The sequence below is a fragment of the Erythrolamprus reginae genome, chromosome 1 (genome assembly GCF_031021105.1).
Source record: "Erythrolamprus reginae isolate rEryReg1 chromosome 1, rEryReg1.hap1, whole genome shotgun sequence".
Taxonomy (NCBI): Eukaryota; Metazoa; Chordata; class Lepidosauria; order Squamata; family Dipsadidae; genus Erythrolamprus; species Erythrolamprus reginae.
This window is the reverse complement of record NC_091950.1, coordinates 201,143,236-201,167,888: the sequence shown is the minus strand read 5'-3', so window position 1 is coordinate 201,167,888 and position 24,653 is coordinate 201,143,236. Positions and strand designations below refer to the sequence as shown.

Sequence of the window (24,653 nt, the reverse complement as noted above, 5' to 3'; positions counted from 1 at the left end):
GGTTGCTACTGATTTGGGTGAACTTCTCCAAACCGTGAGGAACCCGTCCCTGATTACAACTGTTTTCCTGTGGATTTATTTCATATTACATTTGTTCCCAATTTTATTTTGATAATAAAAGGGCTAAAATGAAGAGAAAGAACTCACATTTATGCATACATGGACAAACAAATGAGGCTTGTGATCCTGAATTATATGAACTTACAACATTTTTGACACCTTTCAGGTTTTAGGAGATAGATCTATTTGAGATCCATTCTGAAATAGCTCTGGCTGAACGACACATTCAGACAACAAAACATTGCAATGGTATTTATGGCTGATGAGCTGCATTTTGATGGCTCACAAGCTGAAGAAATCTGAGCTATTTTTCAATTTAGAAGAAATGTGGTACGTCCACATTTGGATGTACCTTATGGTACATCCAAACAGGACATGTGTTCTGGAGATGGGGAAATGCACCCACCTTAATGGAAGGAGGGTCTGTCCAATAGATAGACAGAGAGACAGGCAGGACCACCAATTGGTTCCTTTCCCCAAAGTTATCTCCTTCCCTTTAACTTGCTTTTCCTTTTGTTTCAGGGAAATCCAGGCCCTTCAGGAGCAGCAGGAGACCAAGGCCCACCTGGTCTTCAGGGAATGCCTGGAGAGAGAGGCCTGGCCGGAACACCTGGCCCCAAGGGCGATCGGGTAAGCTTTTAAGAAATGCCCATGACTTCTCTTTTCTGTAGGAGGATTTTTCTTTTCTTTTCTACATAACTTTACATCTTTATATAACTATTTATATAATATATATATATATATATATATATATATATATATATATATATATATATATATATATATATATATATATATATATATATATATATAACTATTTGTAAGTGACTTGAGTTTTCCTTATGCTTTTTTCAGGGCAGCATAGGAGAAAAAGGAGGCGAAGGCACAGCTGGCAATGATGGGGCCAGAGTAAGTGGAAAGTCTTCTTTTTCTGTTAATAGTGCTGGGTCTTAATGAGAGATTATAACTAAGAGGTTGCAATAGTGGTGAATATCTGTAGCTTGGATGTAGGATGAGGGTGGAGGTGTGTTCTCTGAGCTTGTGGGTTGATTTCCAAACATTTAGTTACCAGTCTAGGTAACATCTTCAATGGAGTTTATTGAATGTTAGTATCAGTGTCTTTCTGTTTATAATGGCTTCAGGTGTGGGTATATCAAGTGAGGGTCTTATGATGGGTCAGCTGTGAGTCATCAGTGAATCTTGTGATGGGTCTTGTGATAAGGAGATTACATCAGGTCAGGTTTGGAACCAGGTAATGAAACATTCAGAAACCAGCCCCAAAGCTCAGAGAATGAATCTTTACCCTCGACTGATAGTGTATTGCAGCATATTTTTGGGATCAAATGTTAGTATAAAATGTCACCTTGATGTTCGACTACTGTAATGTTCTCTACATGGGGCTACCTTTGAAGAGTGTTCAGAAACTTCAGATCGTGCAGAATGCAGTTGCGAGAGCAATCATGGGTTTTCCCAGATATGCCCATGTTACACCAACACGGCACAGTCTGCATTGGTTGCCAATCAGTTTCCGGTCACAATTCAAAGTGTTGGTTATGACTTTTAAAGCCCTTCATGGCATCGGCATACAAATCTAATAAATAAATAAATAAAATCTCCGGGACCGCCTTCTGCCACACGAATCCCAGCGACCGGTTTCTCTGGGTCCCATTGATGAAACAATGTCGTCTGGCGGGACCCAGGGAAAAGCCTTCTCTGTGGCAGCCCCAACCCCCTCAAATCAACTCCCCCTGGAGCTTAGGATTGCCCCGACCCTCCTTGCCTTTCGCAAACTCCTTAAAACCCACCTCTGCCATCAGGCATGGGGAAATTGATTCCCCTGGGCCGTTTCCGTTTTATGTATGGTTTGTTTGAGATGTATGATTGTTTTTTATATTAAGGGATTTAAATTGTTTTTAACTATTGGATATGTACTGTTTTGCTGTTGTGAGCCCCCCCAAGTCTTTGGATAGGGGCAGCATACAAATCTAATTAATAATAATAATAATAATAATAATAATAATAATAATAATAATAAACCAGAACTGATTTGTGGGAGCAGCTCACATGCTATAAATGTTTGAAGGCACCAAATTCCATTCCAAATAAACTTTTGTTCTGATTTATTACAGTTCTTAGCTTTTCTTCTCGCCTAACCTCATAAATTTAAAGGGACCAACATGGCTTTCTTTTCTGAAGAAAGTAAAAAAGTAATAAAAAAAAAGAGCTTGTATAAACCATGAAAGATTGCTTGTCTTACTGGAATTATGATTACTTCCTAGGGACTCCCAGGTTCATTAGGTCCAAATGGCCCTGCAGGTCCGGCTGGTGAAAAGGTAAACTGTTCGTAGAACTATCAACTATACAGTGTGTTTATTATTATGTTATAGTACAACTCGTCAGGACGATGTATGATAATATCTCATAGCTTTTTTTAAATTTAAGGGTGAACCTGGTCCTCGAGGTTTAGTTGGCCCTGCAGGCTCTCGTGGAAATCCTGTAAGTAAATAATCACGTCTGTATTTTCATAAGTTGGATGATGGTATTGTTATTATGCACAATTACATTTTTTCCACTGCTTTTCTGTTTACCACTCATTCATTCTCCCTTTCTCTTCTTTCTTTCCATAAAACTGCTAATTGAAAAAAATAATGGCTGCCTATCAATTTATAAAAGAACATAGCATTTTGAATGTAACTATATAATATTTTTAAAATATCAGATAGTTTGCATCAATTAAATCATATATTAAATCATCATAATTCTAAATACCATATATTTTTGGGACAAGTCCGATTTCCTGTTATAGGATTTATAGAATTCCAGTAATGGTGATGTTGATGGAAACTTTTAAAATATATTAATGAGATCATCTACATATGTACAGTATGTGCTTGTTTATTAATCGCTTCACAAAACACATTCTATATAGCATCAAGCATTCAACCACCTTATTTTTTTATCAAAATAAATCATGAATTACTGAAGCTACATCATAAAAAATATCAAAAATCATATGTTTTTAACATTCTTTTGGAATCCACTTTCTTTCTTTTATTTTTCCTGTTAGGGTTCCCGTGGTGAAAATGGCCCAACTGGCCCTGTTGGATTTGCTGGCCCTCAGGTGTGTAGTTTCTTTGAACTATTTCTTTTTTTCTTTCTTTCCTTTTTTGAACCTGTGATTTCAGAGAAGGAGAACTATGTTTCAAGGTTCTTAAACATGAGGCGTAAGCTGGACCTTTTTTTAAAAAAAATAACATTTTAATCAGTTAAAAATAACATTCATTACATAGGCTTGGAATAGATGAAATAACCAGATTGGTCATTTCCCCGTATGTTTCTAGGGCCCTGATGGTCAACCTGGTGTGAAAGGTGAACCTGGGGAACCTGGGCAGAAAGGAGATGCTGGATCCCCAGGACCTCAAGGTCTTTCAGGTTCTCATGGTCCACCAGTAAGTAAAAATCTCATTGAAATAAAACTCTGCTTCCCATCATTTGGTGCAGCAGATGAATATTAATTGTCTTTTCCTTATTTCTATTTAGGGTCCTCCTGGGGTTCATGGACTCAAAGGAGGCCGTGGTACAAAAGGACCCCCTGTAAGTTGATTGAGCAAAGTTCCTATGAGTAAAGTTCTAGCTTTTATTTTGATTGGGATGTCTATAACTTTCTTAGCACCCTTATATGTTTCAGACATGATGTTTAAGTTTTTATACAATAAGAAGGCTTGTCAACATACATATTAATATTTGCTGGGTCCCATGTATGTTTGTTTATTTCTAGGGTGCTACAGGTTTTCCTGGATCTGCTGGAAGAGTTGGACCCCCAGGACCTACAGTACGTTAGACATTTAATTAGATATATTACTGTAAGGATTTTATTTTTAAAAAGTATTGTAAAACAATGCAAACATATCAAAGATCAAATTATTTTTTAAATAGAATTCTTTATTGGTTAAGTTTGATTGGACACACAAGGAATTTGTCTTTGGTGTATATGCTCTCAGTGTACATCAATGCCAAAAAATAGATGGGGAAGGTTGGGGCTAGAGATTCAGCATTGCATGTTTCCAACCCTTGAGATGTTATGTCAATGTGTTATAGCAGATTATGAATTATATGGAAAAGGTTTCTCCACTATTGCTCTGCTGGTGCCTTAGGCCAAGTCAGTGGTTCTCAACCTATGGTCTGTGGACACCATGGAGTTTGTGAGGTCAATGAAGACTTGAAGAAATGTTATGATTAAAAAATTAAGTCTTGGAGGTCTGTGGATATGGTCCATGGCCACAAAAGTTATTTAAAGGGGGTCCATGGTGAGATTGAGAACTACTGGGCCACGTAATTGTCACTCAGTTATTGTTGCTCAGTGCAGGATTATCATAAGACTAAAAGGGTAGAAACATGGGCATCCACAGATGGTGGGTAGATACCTGTAAGTTGATGATCATGGTGTCACAACTGGGCTAGAGTTTCATTTGCAACACTGTGACAAACCACTGCCAGATTTTTAACTCTCTTTGTATATGCTCTTAGGGGAAAAGACGATACCAGTATTAATACCAATAAAGATGTTACACTCTGTAGTTTATGGATAGAGATAATGCTGCACAATACATTTCTTGTAAGATAGATATTGCTAAAATGCTATTTCATTTGGAAGGAAATTCTAGTTTGAGTTAATGAAACACTATATTTAAAGGTTGGATGAATTCTTTTCACCTAGCTCAAGACTATACAAAAAGATTATTGGAACTCTAAAACTTTAAGGACTATCTTGCGTCTTAAGGGAAAAAATGTCCTATGTGTATTGTCATATTGAGTAGTAAGTAATTGAATCTTTATTGTGGTTTTTGACCTGATTGAGAATATTTTGGGAAAAGGATAAGAAACAATAATATTAAAATCCATTTTTTTAAAAAAAGATTAAAATTATTTACAGTATTGGGGTCATACACAGAGTTGTATTTAATAATTAGGGAGTATTTGACAATAATCTAAGGGCAATCTACAATGTTTTCAATACATGTAATATAGGCAACATGACTATTTCTTAGAAAAGCAAGATGAAGAAAACTTAAAAATATATGATACTTTTTTCTAAGTCTTTGATTAGGTTTGGAAGTGATCAGTGGAAGAATGAAAGATTACTGATTAAATAGGAAGCATCCTAGCTATGCTCTGGAGCAGACATAAATGCAATAAAGAAAAGAAATCGTATCACTGACCAGTCTGTTTCTAACAGAAGCTTCTTTTTTTCAGGGAGCTCCTGGTCCAGTTGGGCCTCTTGGTGAACCAGGCAAAGAAGGCCCTCCAGGTGTTCGTGGAGATCCTGGTGGTCATGGTCGAGTAGGAGATAGAGGCCCAGCAGGACCAGCTGGCAGCCCAGGAGACAAAGGAGACTCAGGAGAAGATGGACAACATGTAAGTAGAGGGAGAGACTGGGAAGGAGAGAAAAGCTTATGTTTGCAAATTGTTACCTATTGAGATACGTCAGTATTTACATATAACTAACTGATTGGTTGAGCAGTAAGTGGGGGAATTTTGAATGCATGTCAGTGGCCAGCCGCCTCCAAGCAAACACTTTAGAAATGGCTTGCTTGGAGCCGGCAGACATTCTGCACTCACTACAGCTAGGGACTAAATAAAGGTGCTGAACCTTTGCTGTGACTCCAATCTTTATTGGTGAGAATTTAACACAAATGAAATAAGGAAACTTTCCATTCTAAACTATTTCTTGGGTCGTCATCCCCCACAAATCTAGTTATTCATATACCTTTAGAAGTGTATCAAAATTATCTCATCATCAGGGGTTACAAAGCCTATAAGAATATATTCTTATGGTGATATTTCTATTCTGTGACATGGCTGCCCTTTTTTTATTTCCTAATGCTTCTAATTCTTCTCTGCTTTTTTGTTTTGCACTTTTTTCTCTTTCATCCATTCTAATTCACTTGTTCCCCCAGGCCGTTTTTAAAATGAAGATTCTGCATTGAACCTAAAGGAAATAATGTTCTTTGTTGTAACCCACAAATGCTTGGAGGGTTACTATACCTGAGCAGACAAACTCTGGATAGGCCCAGGATAGCAGCAGAGTGTTAGAGCTTGTATTTCTTTGCTGCTCTCTAGATGGTTGTCTGGATTTCTTTCAGCCAAGATACAGTAGCCCTGCTCTTTGGGAAAGAGTAGAAAGAAGCCTTGATTTCAACTCAAAATGCTAAGGGTTATTGAGCCTTTAATCTTCAATTATTTTCCTCCTAAACTGCTTATTTTAAAGCAAGAGAACAAAAAACAGCTGAAGCTTTCAGTGGCATCAGATTTTCTTATCTTTGCTATTTCCCGATTAGTTCAAATGCTAAACTATGATGCCCTGTAAATGTAAATGTAAATGTTAGAGGTTGCTAAGTAATCCAATTTGTTACTTGTATATTCCAGGGCCCTGATGGCCCCCCAGGTCCATCTGGAACTACTGGACAGAGAGGTATTGTGGGAATGCCTGGCCAGCGTGGAGAAAGGGGCATGCCTGGTCTGCCAGGGTCTGCAGTGAGTATTGCCACAACTGGCATTTTTGACCATGCACCCAACTCTGTTCAGCTCCAGTGAAAAGAAGGACTGAGGGTGATATGAGAACAGTATCCCAGTATTTGAGAGGCTGCCAAAAAAAAGAGGGGACTCAACCTATTTTCCAAAGCACCAGAAGGCAAGACAAGAAATAATGGTTGGAAACTAATCAAAGAGAGAAACAACTTGGAATTAAGGAGAAACTTCTCAACAGTGAGGACAATTAACCAGTATTACAACGTGCCTTCAGATGTTATGAGTGCTCCATCACTTTGGGCCTTTTAATAAGGACAGCCAATTGTCTTGAATAGTATGGGTCTCCTGCTTGAACAGGAAGGTTGGACTAGAAGACCCCCAAGCTCCCATCCAACTCTTTTATTCTGTTATAGGGCTGTAAGAACATAGCTATGATTGAGCCCCATTTAAACTATACATAACAATCATCAAATGGTTTTAATCATTGACATGGTCTCTCTTTTCATGCCAGGGAACTCCTGGAAAACAAGGTCCAACTGGACCAACAGGGGACAAGGGTCCTTCTGGGCCTATTGGTCCTCCAGGTGCTTCTGGACCGGTGGGTGAAGCAGGGCCAGAGGTAAGTGGTTTTTCATAGGCAGTTTTGACATAAGAATACATTAACAACATTATAGACTCAAATAACTGCTGTGATATATATATATACATATATATATGTGAAATATATACATTTCCCAAACTGATATTCTTTCAACAAAAACATAATTTTATCACATTGATACTTAAGAAATTCTGTCCCAGATATGGACAGTTTTTTCCTACTAGAAGTGTCTCAGTAGAATGGGGGAGGGTAGTATGTTAGAAGCCTCACTGTTGGTGGAACTAAAGGAAATTTAGTAGGGAAGAGCTAAAAGTGGCTGGTACCTTCTATTCTCTTTTCTGATACATTATTTCTCCCCATCTTTCTGGCATTCAGTTTTTCCTCTCTTTCATTTTTGACTGAAGGAAAAATGCATAGAGATACTACTGAAGGTTTTCAATGTTCTCTAATAGTCGAGCTTCAAAATTCAGCTGAAGGCCACCTGTTGCCCATTCATTACCTAGGTTATAAAATTTAGGAGCTTGAACAAGAGACCAGTATAATAATGGCAAGTTTTGTAAGCCATTCTCTATTGGTATTATAATCTAGTTGGTTCAAAAATGCAACTAAAAATATTGCTGAATTTTCATAACATAACAATATGAATATTATCAATATTATCAACACACCTTAACTTTGATCATTGATGTTTCCTCTTATATATCTGTAATTATTTTGTAAATTCCATGTATAAAATATTATTTTAGGATAAATCTGATGTCACACTTAATCCACTTTTCCATTTCTGATTTAACTTAGGGTCCTGCTGGTAATGATGGCACTCCTGGGCGAGATGGAGCTGTTGGAGAAAGGGTAAGCAAGTTTGAAATTTCAGAGAATAAAGCTGTTGTTTTCTTGTTGATTTAGACTCTTATATTACCCTTTATATTTCAATCTTTAAGAAAAATCCCCAGAACTCTTAATAAGGATGAATGTTTAAAAAAAAACATTCCACAGAAATATAAATGTGTCTAGTCTATTTGTTTTGGGTCTTCATGAGTATAATTTTAGTATGGACAAGAGTAAAAACATTATAATTCACCATGTGCCATACAATATGTTGGGACCTAAGCTAAGTTAGCAAAGTGACGCCTGCAATAAAACATTGTTACCATTATTGTTATTAAAGATGCCTCTCTACTCCCAATTGCTCAGAGTGGTATAGACAGAAAAACTTGACACTTAAAATATTATGACAGTAACAATCAACATGCTTTATAATAACATGAGTCCCCTGGAGAGGGGTGGCCTAGATATTTGATTGATTGATTGATTGATTGATTGATTGATTGATTGAATGAATGAATGAATGAATGAATAAACAAACAAACAAACAAACAAACAAGCAAACAAACATTGACTGATAGGTTTTGAAACCCAAATCTAATATTCCCACATTCTTTCCCTCAGAGTAAAAATGTTCCTCATAAACACTCATTAGGGAAGAATAGCTCCTATGTGTCAAGGAAAATGGAGATTTTATAGTATCCTTCCCCTGCCATGCCTACCAGGCCACACCCACCAAACCACACAATGCCCACCAAGCTATGCCCATTAGAAACCAATAGTTTATTTTTTTAATCCCACCACTGGTTTATCTTATGGCTTTCTGCTCATCCATCCCAGCTATTTGTAGTACATAGTAGCAGTTCATTAATATTGGTATAATAGAAAAAAATGCCTAATTTTGTCTGCACTTGGAAATGATCTCTGTCTGATTGTAGAATTGGAATGGTATTTGTTGTAGGGTGATCGTGGTGAGCCTGGACCTGCAGGACTTCCTGGTTCTCCGGGTATTCCAGGTACCCCAGGACCAGTGGGATCTCAAGGGGATGCAGGACAAAGAGGTGAAACAGTAAGTATAGCTGTCCCCTTATATTATTTGCATTTCATTGACAGAACCTTGATCATACAATCAAGTTCCTATTATCATTTATCCTTCTTAAGACATATATCATGAAAGATGAATTCTGACCATGAAATGAGTTGGCTGATGAATGTCTATTAATGTTTCTGAGTTAAGTAATATTTTATTGACTAGTAAATTTGCTGCTGCAGATTCCTAGATGGCCTAAATGTGTCATTTGCCAAGCTCTAATGTACCTTTATGAATATCCGATATAAAGCAGATCTGTAATTAAAATGCTAAATGAATGAATGCTTTAAGTGTAAGGCATAGTTTCTCAGTTCCCTGAATCCCTTCTGTGAATCAATCTTAAGATCTCTCAACTCAGCATCAACCTTGGAGATTGATATTCTATGGCAATCTGGATTTTAAACTTTTTAAAGAAGTGTTTTTAATAGTTGTGATACTGTTGGTTGTATGCCACCCTGAGTCAAATTTTGTGAAATGAGCAGCCATATAAATGCGTTTAATAAATAAAAAACTTTATTTTCATCAACCTCTAGCTGAAATTGACTTTTTCATTCTGTTACAAACAACAAGGGAATGTATAACTTCAAGTCCCTGAAAGTGTTTGTTCAATAAATTTCATTATCTAAAATTATCTAAAACAACATTGTCATTTCATTGCAGGGTTCACGAGGCCCAGTAGGTCCTCCTGGCCGTGCTGGAAAACGAGGTTTACACGTATGTTTTTTACATTTTCTTTTAATAAACAACTTAATTCTTTGAAAAATAGTTGTACTTTTGGTTAAAAATAAATTCAAAAATACAATGTATATCTGTATTTTAGAGCTCAGTGTAACTGAAGCTCATGAAAAATAAAGTAACAATTACAATACATTTATTATTCGTGTTAGATTCACCCATACTGTATCTAGTTCCAGGTAGAAGATAAACATTCTTAAGTATTCTTCACAGCAAATTTTAAATTTTCCATGTGTATTTGTATACACCATAAACGGGTGTAGGAAATTAAAACCAATAGGAAAAATCCACAATTATAAGTGGAGTTTATCTAGAATCTAAACATATATCTTCTCAATCTGCATTTTGAACAGCTTTGCACTATTTAATACATGTTACAACACACACTCAGATACGTTAATGATATGAAATACGGTGCCGTTTTTAAAAAGTAAATTATGTTGCAGTTGTGTAACCCCAAAGAGCATATAGGAGTTATGGATACTTATTATAGATATTTATTTAGGGAATTGATGGTACAGTGGTACCTCTACAAAAGTCTCTATTTACGAACTTTTCTAGATAAGAATTGGGTGTTCAAGATTTTTTTGCCTCTTCTCAAGAACCATTTTCCACTTACAAACCCGAGCCTCCGAAACTGTAACCGGAAAAGGCAGGGAGAAGCCTCCATGGGACCTCTCTAGGAATCTCCTGGGAGAAAACAGGGCTGGAAAAGGCGGGGAGAAGCCTCTGTGGGGCCTGTCTAGGAATCTCCTGGGAGGAAACAGGGCCTCCACCCTCCTGTGGTTTCCCCAATCACACATATTGTTTGCTTTTACATTGATTCCTATGGGAAAAATTGCTTCTTCTTACAAACTTTTCTACTTAAGAACCTGGTCATGGAACGAATTAAATTTGTAAGTAGAGGTACCACTGTACATAGTTTTATTTCACTGAAATCAATGAGAAATGGCACATACTGCTAATGCCTAATTTGAAAAGCGTAGAAATCTGCTTACTTTTAGCTAGATTGTACCTTTGTGTTTCATTTTTATTTTGTGTTTTGTTTTATTTTTCTAATTTAAGGGTCCCCAAGGTCCTCGTGGTGACAAAGGTGACAATGGTGATCGAGGGGACAGGGGACAGAAAGGTCATCGAGGTTTCACTGGCCTGCAAGGTCTCCCTGGACCTCCTGTAAGACATTATCTATATGTTTGTTTTACTATTATGTCAGTTCTCCATTGGCAAATGCCATTTTTGTGCATGTACTGTATCATATTGCACTTGCATATTGCATAGTTGCATATTGCAACTACATTCTGCTTGTGCTTCCTTATTTATTGTGGTGAAATACTCCTTTTCTGGGTGATACACTCATTCACCTTTTAGAATCACACATAATAAAGAGCTGCCTTGTAAAAGAAAAAGGCCATAGCAATAACAGTTAGACGTATATACAACTTTACACTGCTTTACGGCTCTCTATAAGCGGTTTACAGAATTAGCATCTTGCTCCCAACACTCTAGGTCCTCATTTTACTTCAGAAGATTGGAAGGCTGAGTCAACCTTGAGCCGTTCAGGATCGAACTGCTGAACTGCTGGCAGTCAGGAGAATTAGCTTGCAGTAGTGCATAAGAACACAAGAAGAGCCATGCTGAATCAGGCCAAAGCCCATCGAGTCCAGCATTCTGTGTCACACTGTAGCCCACCAATTGTCCATGGGGATCTTGAGCAGAAAGAGAAGGCAAGACCCTCCCTTTCCCAACAAATGGTACTCAAGGGAATCCTGTCTGCCTCAACCAACATAGAGGCAGCACTTGGACATCCATTTCAATAACCACCGATACCCTTGGCATCCATGAATCTGTCTAACCCTGCCTTGAAGCTATCAAGGCTGACAGCTGTCATGATCTCTTCTGGAAGTGAATTCCATAAACCAATGACCCTCTGGGTGCATTCAAACCACTGTACCACCATGGTTCATAAAAAGTATTAACCTTGACCAATTGCCTGTCTCCAAACTTAAAATGGTGTATTTATCTGGAAATGAAAAGGGGGGAAATAATTCCTTTTAACTAGCTATTTATTTAAAATCTTTTAGAATATTTTCTGTGGGTTTTTGCCATAGGAAAAGTGCTGAGTGACTGTCAACCAGAACAACTGCATGCAAGGAGCAGTACATTATATAACACAGCAGAAATGATTGCTTGATGCTTTTGCTTTCATTGTAATCCAGTCTATATTAAAATCTGGACTGTCTTCAAAATCATTTTGCTGTTAACAAGAAATTTATTGGAAAATATTTCTGATAGGGAGAATGAGGATTTATAGGGAAGAGTCTTATTATGTTGGCTTCCTTCTCCCTCTAATTTGGAGTTCTGATTTTCCAAGGTGGTTAATAATCTTGGGAACCAAAATTCAAAACTATATTTTCTTGCGGTAATTAGAGGCCAAGCATGGCTGTCTTTGCTCCATTGTGATCTTAATCATAGAATGAACTGTCTATGGACTTAGAACTTCATACATCTTTTTTGTTTGTCTGTTTTGCTATCTTCAGGTTATTATGTCATGGATTAGAAATGCTGAGAGTTTAACCTAAAGAATAGTAGGCCATCACAGGGTACTCAAGGTTGATGTATTCAAAACCGTCATATTTTCTTATTTAAAGATAAGATGCAATTTAAGAAAATGTACATCATCCACACTGTGTTTTGCAGGGACCTACGGGTGAACAAGGCAGTGCTGGGATTCCTGGCCCATTTGGCCCAAGAGTGAGTAAGCCAGATGTGACGTATAATATGGAAACAATTAAATCCCCCTAGCCCCTGGTTTAGGTTTGCTGTTCTACAGATGGTGTTTGTTGATTTCAGAGTAAAATTAATTTGGATAGGGATTACAATTTTTTTTATTAAACAAGATTGTGCTTGAGGTCATTTACCCTCCTTAATTCTTTTGTGTATGGAATTCTAAATATAACCTAGTATTTGGCAATGATGCTAACATGACAAAGATTTAGCTTTCAGTCCAAAAAAGATGCTATCCCTCCAGATTTTTAAGCTTCAAGAACAATCTTCAATTTGCTAGTATCAACCAATGGCAACTTTGATGCACAATAATGCATACTTTTCCAATGGCATTTAGTTATTATTTCCTGCACACAGATCTCAGTGTTCTTTATTCTTTACTCATATCCTTTCCCAACTCATTATGTCTTTCCAGTTTTGCACAGGACTCAAACAAATATTAAAGGATCAACTTACAATATAAATGTTTGCTATGTAAGCAATTCAGCTGGTTAATTAGATCTGTTAGATCTTTAGACAATATCTAAAAGCAATGAAGTTAGCAGACTCAGGTGCCACAATTCAGATGCCTCTGCACTGAACTAATAAAGAGGTGTAAAAAGCCTATTCTTAATATTTTCATTCTTATTCAGTAATATTTGTTATCTCATTTATCATTGCTGTTCCCCCACCAAATTAGTATTTGAGCATCACTCAGTATTTTTATCCCATGAAATTATATGCAGTTGATTCATGCATGGTGAGCATTAGCAGTTATCTTGTAGAAAGCCAAAAAAGGCCAGAAGTATCTTTAAATGAAAAGGAAGGAAATTTTTTATGTACCCTTATTGGTATGATAAACATGAACTTTTGTTTTTACTATAGGGTCCCTCCGGTCCTATTGGACCTTCAGGTAAAGAAGGAAATTCTGGACCACATGGACCGGTTGGACCTCCTGGTGTAAGAGGAACTTTAGGAGAAGCAGGACCTGAGGTAAATAATGGGAAATTGGTTCAGTCAGGGAGAGGAACAGTTATGTCCCTTCAATGACTTGTAAGCTTATATGAGTCAAATTACATGCCAATTTGGAAGAAGCCACATGCTGGGCACCTGATCTAGTGAGGTAGGAATCTGACCATATGCTCCTTGTTTAGGAGTGACCCAGATCAGTCTTTTTGTCCTTGCCATTTGCACTGCCAGTTGGTTATTTAATGGATCACTTTTTAAGGGTGCTATGGGTAATAGAAGTGATCCAGATCCAAATCTGTCAATAAAGGAGCAAAAAACTCTCCTATCCCTCATTTATCAAGATTAGGTCTTCTAAACTTTTAAAAAAGAGTAAACTCTACTTCAAATTGTATTTGATGTTTGGCGACTTGATACATTTTAAATGTTTTAAAGGACAGGACTACTAAAAAGTTTCACTATTGCCACTATTGCCTCTGCTCAAGAGTAAAAAATAAGCGAGAAAGGGGTGGCTGTGCTGACCCTGAGAAGAAGAAAGACATAATATTATTAGTTTAGAACATATCAATATCAAGTACTTACAGTGTTAAGGAAGGATGATCCAAAATAATCATTCTTAATCTATGTCCAGATATTAATCAATTAGAACTAAAGTATTTTATTACTGAAACAATGTAATTATTCTTTGTCTACTGCAATTACTGATACAAATAGGGTTGCTAAAAGATTCCTCCAGTTAGCCTTTTATTTATTTATTTAACTTGCATAGCTGCCTGTTTTAACCGACTTTCATTGTAGTAACTGGAACTACTATGCAGTTATGATAACTTTGTGTCCCAGCTATTATAATCCTGGATGTGTAATACTGCTTTTTGTGTGTAGGGCCCTCCTGGTGATCCTGGTCCTCCAGGCCCACCAGGTCCCCCTGGCCATCTCACTGCTGCAATTGGTGACATTATGGGACATTATGATGATGGTCTAGCAGACCCATTACCAGAGTTCACTGAAGATCAAGCTGCTCCAGATGACAGCAATAAAACAGATCCAGGGGTCCATGCCACATTGAAGTCACTGAGTAGCCAGATTGAAACCATGCGCAGCCCCGATGGATCCAAGAAGCACCCAGCCCGTACTTGTGAAGATTTAAGATCATGTCATCCATCCAAAAAGAGTGGTAGGTGTATATTGCTTTTTTTTTAAAACCCTCTTCAAATATGTTTAAATAGAAGTGCAGGCCTACTTATATATACAGTGTTCCCTCGATTTTCGCGGGTTCGAACTTCGCGAAAAGTCTATACCACGGTTTTTCAAAAATATTAATTAAAAAAAATACTTCGCAGGTTTTTTCCCTATACCACAGTTTTTCCCGCCCGATGACGTCATATGTCATCGCCAAACTTTTGTCTGCCTTTAATAAATATTTTTAAAATAAACTTTAATAAATAAACAAGGTGAGTAATAATCTAAATGGTTGCTAAGGGAATGGGAAAATGCAATTTAGGGGTTTAAAGTGTTAAGGGAAGGTTTGTGATACTGTTCATAGCCAAAAATAGTGTATTTACTTCCGCATCTCTACTTTGCGGAAATTCAACTTTCGCGGGCAGAACGCATCCCCCACGAAAATTGAGGGAACACTATATATCTGGAAGGAAAAGGTAAGCAAGGCCTAAAAGGACCACATTATGAGTGATAGCTGAAAAAAATGGTTAGGTGGAGAAGAAAAGATTGAAGAGAACTTGACAGGTCCCTTGAATATCTGAAGTGGTGTCATATATCAAAGAGTAATAGTTCCTTATTGAGGTACAGTGGCTCAGTGGTTAGAATACAGTACTGCAGGCTTCTTCTGCTGATTGCTGGGTGCCTGCAACGTAGTAGTTTGAATCTCAACAGGCTCAAGGTTGACTCAGCCTTCTATCCTTCTGAGATAAGTAAAATGAGGACCCAAATTGTTGGGAGCAATATGCTGACTCTGTAAACTACTTAGAGAAGGCTAGCACCGTGAAGCAGTATATAAGTCCAAGTACTGTTGTTGAATAATGGAATATATTGCCAGACTTTTGATTGTTGGAATTGTTCAAACAGAGGCTGCATAATTCTCTGTCAGGAATGTGCCGTTATAGATTTCAACATTGAATGGAGCATTGGATTAGATTATTAGATCTCTTCCATTCATAGGTTGGTCTTATTGGCACATCCACTTTGTCTTCACTTTTTATCTTTATTCTACATTCAACAGAGTAAAGGAACTAAAATTTAATCAGCCTGCCACAAGATAGCCAAAACATAAATACTGTAAAGGAGGCAGACATAAAAGATGAACTATATAAGAAATCTTGTTCAGATTGTCAAAATATGCACTATTGTTTGATACATAATAAATGCTTCCAAGGAAAAGAATTCTTGTAAGATTTGTCAGCACAAATTAAGAAAAGTGGGCAAAGATGATGGATTTGTCAGATAATTAAGCCAAATCTTAAATGTAAGGGAAATTATTTAATTATGAATAAAGAAAGATAATATTAAGATTTTAAAACATATCTGACTGAAAGGCAGTAATGTTATAAATGCAGGTTCAATTAGCCCAGGTTTGGAATATTGGAGAACATACATTAAGAATTTGAATATTAGTTTAGCTATTTTTGGACACAAAATATCTGCAGACTATCAAGTCTTCTTCCAGTACCTCTTCTTTTCCATTATTGCTATAGACCGTGATCCTTGAACAATTGATATTGAACTCAAATACATTACCTGATGATATACACCAAGGGTGGGTTCCTCCCAGTTTGGATCAATTGGCCCAAACCAGTAGCGACTCTCTGGACCTGCTACCATGTTTTTTGAATTTTTAAAAAATTCTTCTGAGCATGTGCAGAAGCTGAGTTTCTGGCACTGTGCATGTGGTTGCCATCTTGTTTTCAGCTTTTTTTTAAAAAATGATTTTTTTTGTCACTGTGCATGCGTGCGCCCACCCACCCATGCGGTGCACCCATGCAGTGCAGGAGGAAGCAAACCGTTAGCGAGATAAGTTAGAACCCATCCCTGATATGCACATTTATTTATTAATAAATGTGCATATGATTGCAGTGTTAAACTTGAATAGTTTTATTTTGTCCTTAATGAAAATTGGACTGCAACATGGAGAAGCAAAAATTGGTTTGTTATACTTTAAGATTTCCTTTTTTGCTTTCACAGGAGAATATTGGATTGACCCTAATCAGGGTTGTGTAGAAGATGCAATTAAAGCATTCTGCAATATGGAAACAGGAGAAACATGTATCGCTGCAAAACCAGCTGTTATTCCACGTAAAACATGGTGGACAAGTAGGTCATCTGATCTAAAACCAATATGGTATGGTCTTGATATGAACAGAGGTTCACAGGTAACTAATCTGAATTCTCTTGGTATTTATTTCAGTTATTATTTTGAAATATGCAGCTTAGTCTAACCCCAGAATTCCACAACATGCAGCCATATTTTTGCTAATTCTATCCCACCCATGTTATAGCAATTGCTGCCATATGTATTTCACATTAACATAATACTCATTATCATGCAGTTTTCCTTAATATACATGTACATTATGTGCATGCATCTATGCTGCCAGACATATTTTTGTTTTCAACTTTCCCATATATTCATTTTTATTGCAGTTTCCCTAATTATATGGTTTTTATATGCCACTTTCCAAGTACGGTATATAGATTTTCATGCTTTTTTTGAGATAGATGTTAACAGCCTCTCTAAATTACACCTTGCCTATGCTACAACAGATTGAATTTGGGTGGAATTTCAGTTGAAAAGATACCATGATGGAATCTCCATACTCTTGTATTTAAGGGAATTAAATATTTCCTTTTAATTCATCTCACTAATTAAATAAATATTTGAGGTACACACAGACATTCACATATTTAAATTAAATGCATGTGTACAAAATTAAAACATCAACAAACTTACATTTGAATATATCAATACACAAATAGTTTTTATATCTATTTAGTCCTTGGAGAGGGGCGGCATACAAATATTATTATTATTATTATTATTATTATTATTATTATTATTATTATTATTAAATATATCTATATCTGTAAAGTTGAAAGCATTAAACAAACATATTCGACCTCCCTGGTGGATTGCAGTTGATGTTAGTGGGAGGACAGAGGTCGACCCCTAGGCCCCTCCTATGTGGGGTGCCTCAGAGATTGGTCCTCTCTCCTCTCCTATTGAATATCTACATGAAACCACTGGGTGAGATCATCTGACGACATGGGGTGAGTTACCAACAATACGCTGATGATACTCAGCTGTATATCTCCACCCCATGTCAGTTCAGTGAAGTGGTGGAAATGATGTGCCATTAGAGTCTGGATGGGAGTTAACAGGTTAAAACTCAACCCTGACAAGGCTGCGTGGCTGTGGGTCTTTCCTCCTAAAGGCGATACTATCTGCCCGCCTTTGGTGCTGGGAGGGGAAGAAATTTTCCCCTCAGATAGGGCTTGCAACTTGGGTGACCTCCTAGATCCACAGCTGAGGATTTTGCACAAGTCCGTCTTGTCTACCAGTTGCGGCCCTAGCTTGACCAGGAGGCGCTCCACACAGTCACTCATGCCCTCATCACCTCTCATCTTGACTATTGAAATGCGTTCTACATGGGGCTACTCTTGAAGAGTGTTCGGAGACTTCAGCTGGTGCAAAGTGCAATAACAGGTGTACCAAAGTATGCCCATATTACTCCAACTTTATGGAAGCTGCATTGGTTGCCAGTCGATCTCTGAACGCAATTCAAGGTGTTGGTTATTACCTTTAAGCCGTAAATGGCTCAGGGCCAGACTATTTACAGGGCCACTTCTTCCCTCATACCTTGCTGCAGCCAGCAAGTGCCCACAGAGTTGGCCTTCTCCAGGTCCTGTCCACCAAACAACATTGGTTGGTGGGGACCTTGGGGAAGAGTCTTCTCTGTGGTGGCTCTGACCCTTTGTAACCAACTGCCCCCAGAGATCTTCACCCTACTTGTCTTCTGGAAAGCTGTTAAGACCTGGCTTTTCCAGAAGGCCTGGAATTAGGTTGATTGCAAGTATGTATGGTATTTTATGTCATCACTGTTTTATTGTATTGTTGGCTTTTATTATTGGATTTTAACTGTTTTTATTGTTGTTGTATTTACACAATCTGTGGCTATTAAAAGAGATCTTTCTCATAAGCATAGTGATTATAAATTGTCTGATTCCTGGTAAAAATGTGATTTCATTTTAATTTTTAAAAAACCATAATAGAATAGAACAGAGATTTAGCAAAAGAAAAACAGTAATTACACATTTAAAAAATCTAATTACTGCTGCATTTCAAACTGTGTTTGCCTGTTAGGCAGTTGCTGTAACTATCATGCTAGGAAGGATAGTTTACTGTATCAGAATCTTCCACGGGCTTGATTTAGGAATAACAGAGAAAATGAAAGGAAAGGGCAGTCAATCAAAATACAGAGATTGCCATGCTTTAGAGGAAAGTGCAAAGTGCAGGCAAACCAAATAGTATTATTTGAAAATAGAACAAGAAAACACAATTGGGGGTCCCCTTCCCAGTGTATGTGGGAGTGAGCACTGGTCAACATATCCATTCCTGCCCTCCAAAGTTGCTGCTTGTCTGAACTGATGAAAAATCAATCTGGCAGTCTAGTCAAATCTTTAATTATTAATTTGTTTAGTAATGATTTTTTTAAGAGATAATTTATATTAGATATTTTTAGATATTTTCTTTTAAATATTAAATTTGTTCATTGTACACTGTTTTATTATTGTTGTGAGCCGCCCCGAGTCTGCAGAGAGGGGCGGCATACAAATCTAATAAATTATTATTAAATTATTATTATTATATTATCTCTAAATTTTTAGAGCTAATTTATATTATCTCTAAAATTATTTGTTTATTGCTCTTCATCTTAATGCATTAATTAATGGAAATGAATGTTTGTTTGTTTGTTTATTTATTTATTTTGTCCAATACACAATACATATTGAGGAGAATAGACATGAAATATTATATATAAAGAAAAGATATGAAAATAGAGGAGAAGATATATGCAAGGGAGAAAAGATATATCATATATGGGATAAGGAGAGACAATGGACAGGGGACAAAAGGCACACTGGTGCACTTATGTATGCCCCTTACTGACCTCTTAGGAACCTGGAGAGGTCAATCATGGATAGTCTAAGGGAGAAATGCTGGGGGTTAGGGGTTGACACTACTGAGTCAATGAGTTCCACGCTTCGACAACTCGATTGCTAAAGTCATATTTTTTACAGTCAAGCTTGGAGCGATTAATATTAAGTTTGAATTTGTTGTGTGCTCTTGTGTTGTTGCGATTGAAGCTGAAGTAGTCATTGACAGGCAGGACGTTGCAGCATATGATTTTGTGGGCAATACTTAGATCGTGTTATAGGCGTCGTAATTATAAGTTTTCTAGACTTAGGATTGATAGTCTGCTTTCGTAGAGTATTCTGTTTTGAGTGGAGGAGTGAAGGGCTATTCTGGTGAAGTATCTTTGGACGTTTTCTAGGGTGTTGATGTCCAATATGTGGTATGGAATGTATTCTATACACTGGACTAAAGTAAGTTTTCATCAGATTTTGTGCTCGTTTATTTAATTTAACTAGTTATTTAAAAGATTTCAATCTTCTGGTTCCTAAAACACTGGACTAAAAAGGCAAGAAACTAAATTGCAGACATAGTGTATAGTATAATGGAAGGGACCATCTGCATTGGAAGGGACCATCTAGGCAGCTGAATCTGATCTCCTCCTTTGAGTTTATGGGAAGAATATGGGAAGAACTTTGCATACCCCATTATAAGCATAAAGATTTTACTTTCCCACATAAGGTAATAAAGAAGGCAAAACACATTTCCTTCCTTCTAAAACTCATATTCGATTATTCATTTCTGTAGTTGAACTTGTCCAAATCTACATCAAGCTAATTAAAGGAAGGTGCAGGAACATCTGACAAGGTTGAAGTGCCAACCTATCTGAAGAAGGGTATTAACATTTTCCAGAAATTATTAATAATAATGACAATGTCTCCTCCTTTCTTCATTTGCAGTTTGTTTATGGTGATAATCAATCACCCAACACAGTGATCATACAAATGACTTTCCTGCGCTTACTCTCCAAAGAGGCCTCTCAGAATATCACCTATCATTGCAAAAACAGTATAGGTTACATGGATGACCAAGCTAAGAACCTAAAGAAGGCTGTGGTGCTGAAGGGAGCCAATGACCATGAAATCCGAGCTGAAGGAAATAACCGTTTTAGATACACTGTCATTTCTGACACTTGCTCTGTAAGTCAGTGAATTAATCTTGGGCATAAACTGAATTTTGTGTGTATATTCAATTGTTTCTCATGAGGGAAAAAAAATCATAGCTCTGAATTCCAAATTAATTTACATCAGTAGAGAAAGCTGGGGATCATCAGAACTGATTTTTCTTTATTAGTTGCAGATTCATCCTTGACAAGATAAAATGGTTCTAGGTAGAATCAGGCTACCAGGACCCAAAGAGAGAGGAAACATCTCAATTTATTGTTGAGGTATCCAGAGAAAAGATTGTAGTACTATTTTAATGTACACATCAACTAACTGATACTTATCTACCCATTAACCAAAGGGTCATACTTACCAAATCACTCTATATAGAAAGGGTCTGAACTGGAGTGATGCTTATTAATGAGCTCTTTCATAGTATGTATTAATTAGCCTGCTCTGGTTTTCTTCTTGATATTCAAAGAATCCAACTAATAACTTCTTTTTTTTTCTTTTTCTCTTTTGATTTGTTCTTCCAGAAACACAATGGGAATGTGGGCAGCACAATCTTTGAATACAAAACACAGAATGTGGCACGATTACCTATCATTGATATTGCCCCAGTAGATGTTGGAGGTGCAGACCAAGAATTTGGAGCAGAGATCGGACCAGTTTGTTTTGTGTAAAAAAGTAAAGAAGCAAATAAGTAAATACTTAAATAAATAAATAAACGGGCTTATCTTTTCAAAAGCATTGGGGATGACAGCAGCAACAACAACAGAACGCAAGAACTTAGACTGAGTGAAGTTAATCCTGAGACTCTTGAAATTACGGCTGATATTACAATCAGCATTGTATATAACAGTTCTTTCTAACTCCCTGGCCTTCTTTAGTGTATTTATTTTACTTACAACTCTTCAGTCTCACTGTCTAAGTCAACATTTTAATGAAGTAAATCCTATTTTAAAACAAGTGACCACACCTGTATCTAAAATAATTCAAAACTAATCTTTGATGCCTAATTAGAAAAGGTAATCATGATTTCTGGAGATTCTGCTCAACTTTAAAAAGTGTAATGGGAAATAAATAATAGATTCAGATGTTCACCATATCAAAATTACCAGTCCACCAATGCAGCACCATAGGGCACCTCCACAGTCAGTCATGGCCCTGTGTTCAAAATGTTGTGGCATCTGTATGAACCCATACTTTTCTGTTTGTCAACTGAGCCACTTTATGTCTAGCTCAGCAGTTGTGAATTTCAAATTATAGTTGAAACAATTTCCCTTTTGATATACCGATATTTTGAAGAGTGGCTTCCCTTTGCATCACCCCAGCTCTGAACTCATCCAGTCTTTTCCAATAGAAGTTTGGCCATTGTGACATCTTAACAAAATGTTATTATCTTATTTTAAAATACAAAAGAGGGACAATTCACAGATCTTTCCCAATAAATCATTATGATATGGAGAAATTCAGACAACATGAAATTCAGAAATCTTGGGGCATTGTTTTAATATCATATTTTGCTGCCTGGTCAGATAGACATTACAGAGACTGGCCCAGAACTAGCTCATGGTTTCAAGATCAGGAATGGTGAGAAGGATCCATGGATCTGCTTCAAATAGATTATTGGGAACTTGGAAATGAAAATAGTGACAAAAATCCATAGATTGCAAAACAAAGTGATCTTAATACTGTCTTTTTAGAAGCAACTCCCAGTGAATTCAGTTGTCTTTGTTCTTGGATAAATAGGTATAAGTTTGCCAGGCAGTAGATACTAGAAGATGGCTACATTCTTGAGGAAGATTCATATTCATATGATTCATATAATTGAAGCCACTTCCTAAAAATGTGTTAATCAGTCATAGCAGAGAATGAAAGTGAATCAGTCTTCCTCAACATGATGCACTCCAGGTGTGTTGGATGTTAAATCCTTTAAATCAGTAATCAGCATTGGTGATCATGGAACACCTGGACAATAGATTTGGAAAAAAATAGAAGATGACAATATTTATGTTTTTAATGCTTTCGTTATAAGGTACCCAGAGCTCAGAGTATGTTCTCTCACTCAAATTTACAATGCCCCCAAATTACTTTCCAAAGTAAGTTTCAGAGTCAACACTTAAATATTTTGTTTGTGGAGAGGATTAGTTATTGACTTAACGAGCAGCAAACCTCTAGTGAACAATTGTTTCTTGAAAGTAATAAACTATAGATTATTACATTTTGCACGTGGTCAAAGATGAAATTTTCAAATGACTTCAGGTAACATCAGAATTCCCCTAATGTAGCCTTTCTCTACCTGAGAATTTTTAAAATGAGTTTGGTTCTACTCTGAGAATTCGCAAGCCAGCAAGGTTATTATTAAGAATTTGGGTAGTTGGGGTAGACACAACACATAGATTATGGAAGGCTGCTACAACTTCTTCAAGTGTATTGTCCAGTTATGTGTGTTTGTCATTTATTTCCATGTATTAATCCCAAATCAGGTATTAACAAAAATATTAGAGTTTTACTGAAAAAAATGTTTCACTCAATAACTGGTCATGCATTATCAGAAATTGTGACATTGCATGTCTTGATTTATTAGGACAAACCAATGGTCCATCATTTCTTAGCATGAGCTACCTCATCTCTAGAAGCTGGGATGCATTTAATAATCTAGTGTTAATTCTAGATACAACAAGGTGCTATGCTTCTGTTATAATTCCAAGAATGGAGATACACAGGGCAATCTAATAATGAAGTAATAATAATTATTAAAATGTTTTCTTTATGAAAAAGGGAATGGTGCTAAAAATGGTTTCTGTACAATCCTGGAAAAATAAATTTATTGTCATCAACCTTTTCTTTTTTTTAATAGAATTTAAATATTATATTTTTGGTGTCTGGGAAAAATTCTTATACATTGCGTTTTTCCTCTTATGGTTTTATGATCTACAGAACGGGGTGTTCATCACCGTATTTTTCTTTCCATGGAGCATGTGGCTACAAGACTAGTTCTTCAGTTGGCTTCTTTGTTGAAGACCTATGTTCTCCTGTTTCTTGATTGTTTGTTTGTTTTTCTAAATAAACACATACATACACACTGACACACACACACGAAAAGCCATACGCATAGCTTTATTCATGTATCTTTGCAAAGCATTTAATTAAATACAAGTTTCATGTTGAGTAATGGCTTCCTTTGTGTGGAGTCCTTCTGACAATTTAATCTAGTTCTAGGGAAAGGCAATGGGATTCTGTGTGTATGTGTGGACCGTGCATGGTAGAGTGTGTGTTTGCTATGTCATCTATAAATTCAAAATGTAGCACCCAAAGCACTTAATAAATTAAATATTAAAGGGAATTTTGAGTGACAAGTGTTTGTGGCAGTCCTTAAAAGAGTCATAAAAAGTTATCCAAAATGATTTCTATCAAACACATCGATGAAAGTTTAGGATTTGACAAGTCTGGCTTTGGAACTCTGAAATTAAAGATTTATCAATGTTGTTGAATAAAATATTGTGATAAAACCAGTTTCTCAGTTTAAATCACATCACTTCAGGGCAGCGACATGGAAGCCATATAGACTTTTCCAAAAACTAGAAAACAATGCTTACATTATGATCAACTCAAAGGAAATGATTGTTCATCCATGAGCAGTTCTAGTATGTCAGTATAGATGCTAGAACAACTGCATGCTATGAACTGGAATGTTTGAAGGTTCATAGTGTCTGTTCTACAACCTAATTATATAATAGTTAATAGTCCTAGTTTACAAATAATCTCTTAACATAA

General features: G+C 36.7%; 1 protein-coding gene across 3 annotated transcripts in view; it reads left to right on the top strand.

Moving 5' to 3' along the window:
• COL5A2 (collagen type V alpha 2 chain) overlaps nt 1-24,222 on the top strand; it is a 189,096-nt gene extending 164,874 nt beyond the window's left edge. Inside the window, exons 34-55 of one of the 3 annotated variants that reach the window (XM_070731915.1) lie at nt 583-690; nt 916-969; nt 2,340-2,393; nt 2,503-2,556; nt 3,128-3,181; nt 3,402-3,509; nt 3,601-3,654; nt 3,839-3,892; nt 5,314-5,475; nt 6,487-6,594; nt 7,100-7,207; nt 7,988-8,041; nt 8,976-9,083; nt 9,765-9,818; nt 10,905-11,012; nt 12,537-12,590; nt 13,488-13,595; nt 14,451-14,742; nt 16,764-16,951; nt 20,670-20,909; nt 21,410-21,560; nt 23,817-24,222. In XM_070731915.1, the coding sequence (XP_070588016.1) occupies nt 583-690; nt 916-969; nt 2,340-2,393; nt 2,503-2,556; nt 3,128-3,181; nt 3,402-3,509; nt 3,601-3,654; nt 3,839-3,892; nt 5,314-5,475; nt 6,487-6,594; nt 7,100-7,207; nt 7,988-8,041; nt 8,976-9,083; nt 9,765-9,818; nt 10,905-11,012; nt 12,537-12,590; nt 13,488-13,595; nt 14,451-14,742; nt 16,764-16,951; nt 20,670-20,909; nt 21,410-21,556 (2,271 nt within the window). In that variant the 3' untranslated portion in view covers nt 21,557-21,560; nt 23,817-24,222. Of the gene's footprint in view, nt 1-582; nt 691-915; nt 970-2,339; nt 2,394-2,502; nt 2,557-3,127; nt 3,182-3,401; nt 3,510-3,600; nt 3,655-3,838; nt 3,893-5,313; nt 5,476-6,486; nt 6,595-7,099; nt 7,208-7,987; nt 8,042-8,975; nt 9,084-9,764; nt 9,819-10,904; nt 11,013-12,536; nt 12,591-13,487; nt 13,596-14,450; nt 14,743-16,763; nt 16,952-20,669; nt 20,910-21,409; nt 23,717-23,816 lie in introns of those variants that run through there. The other 2 variants (XM_070731914.1, XM_070731913.1) reach the window with 2 other exon arrangements.
• The last annotated feature ends 431 nt before the right edge of the window (nt 24,223-24,653 follow it).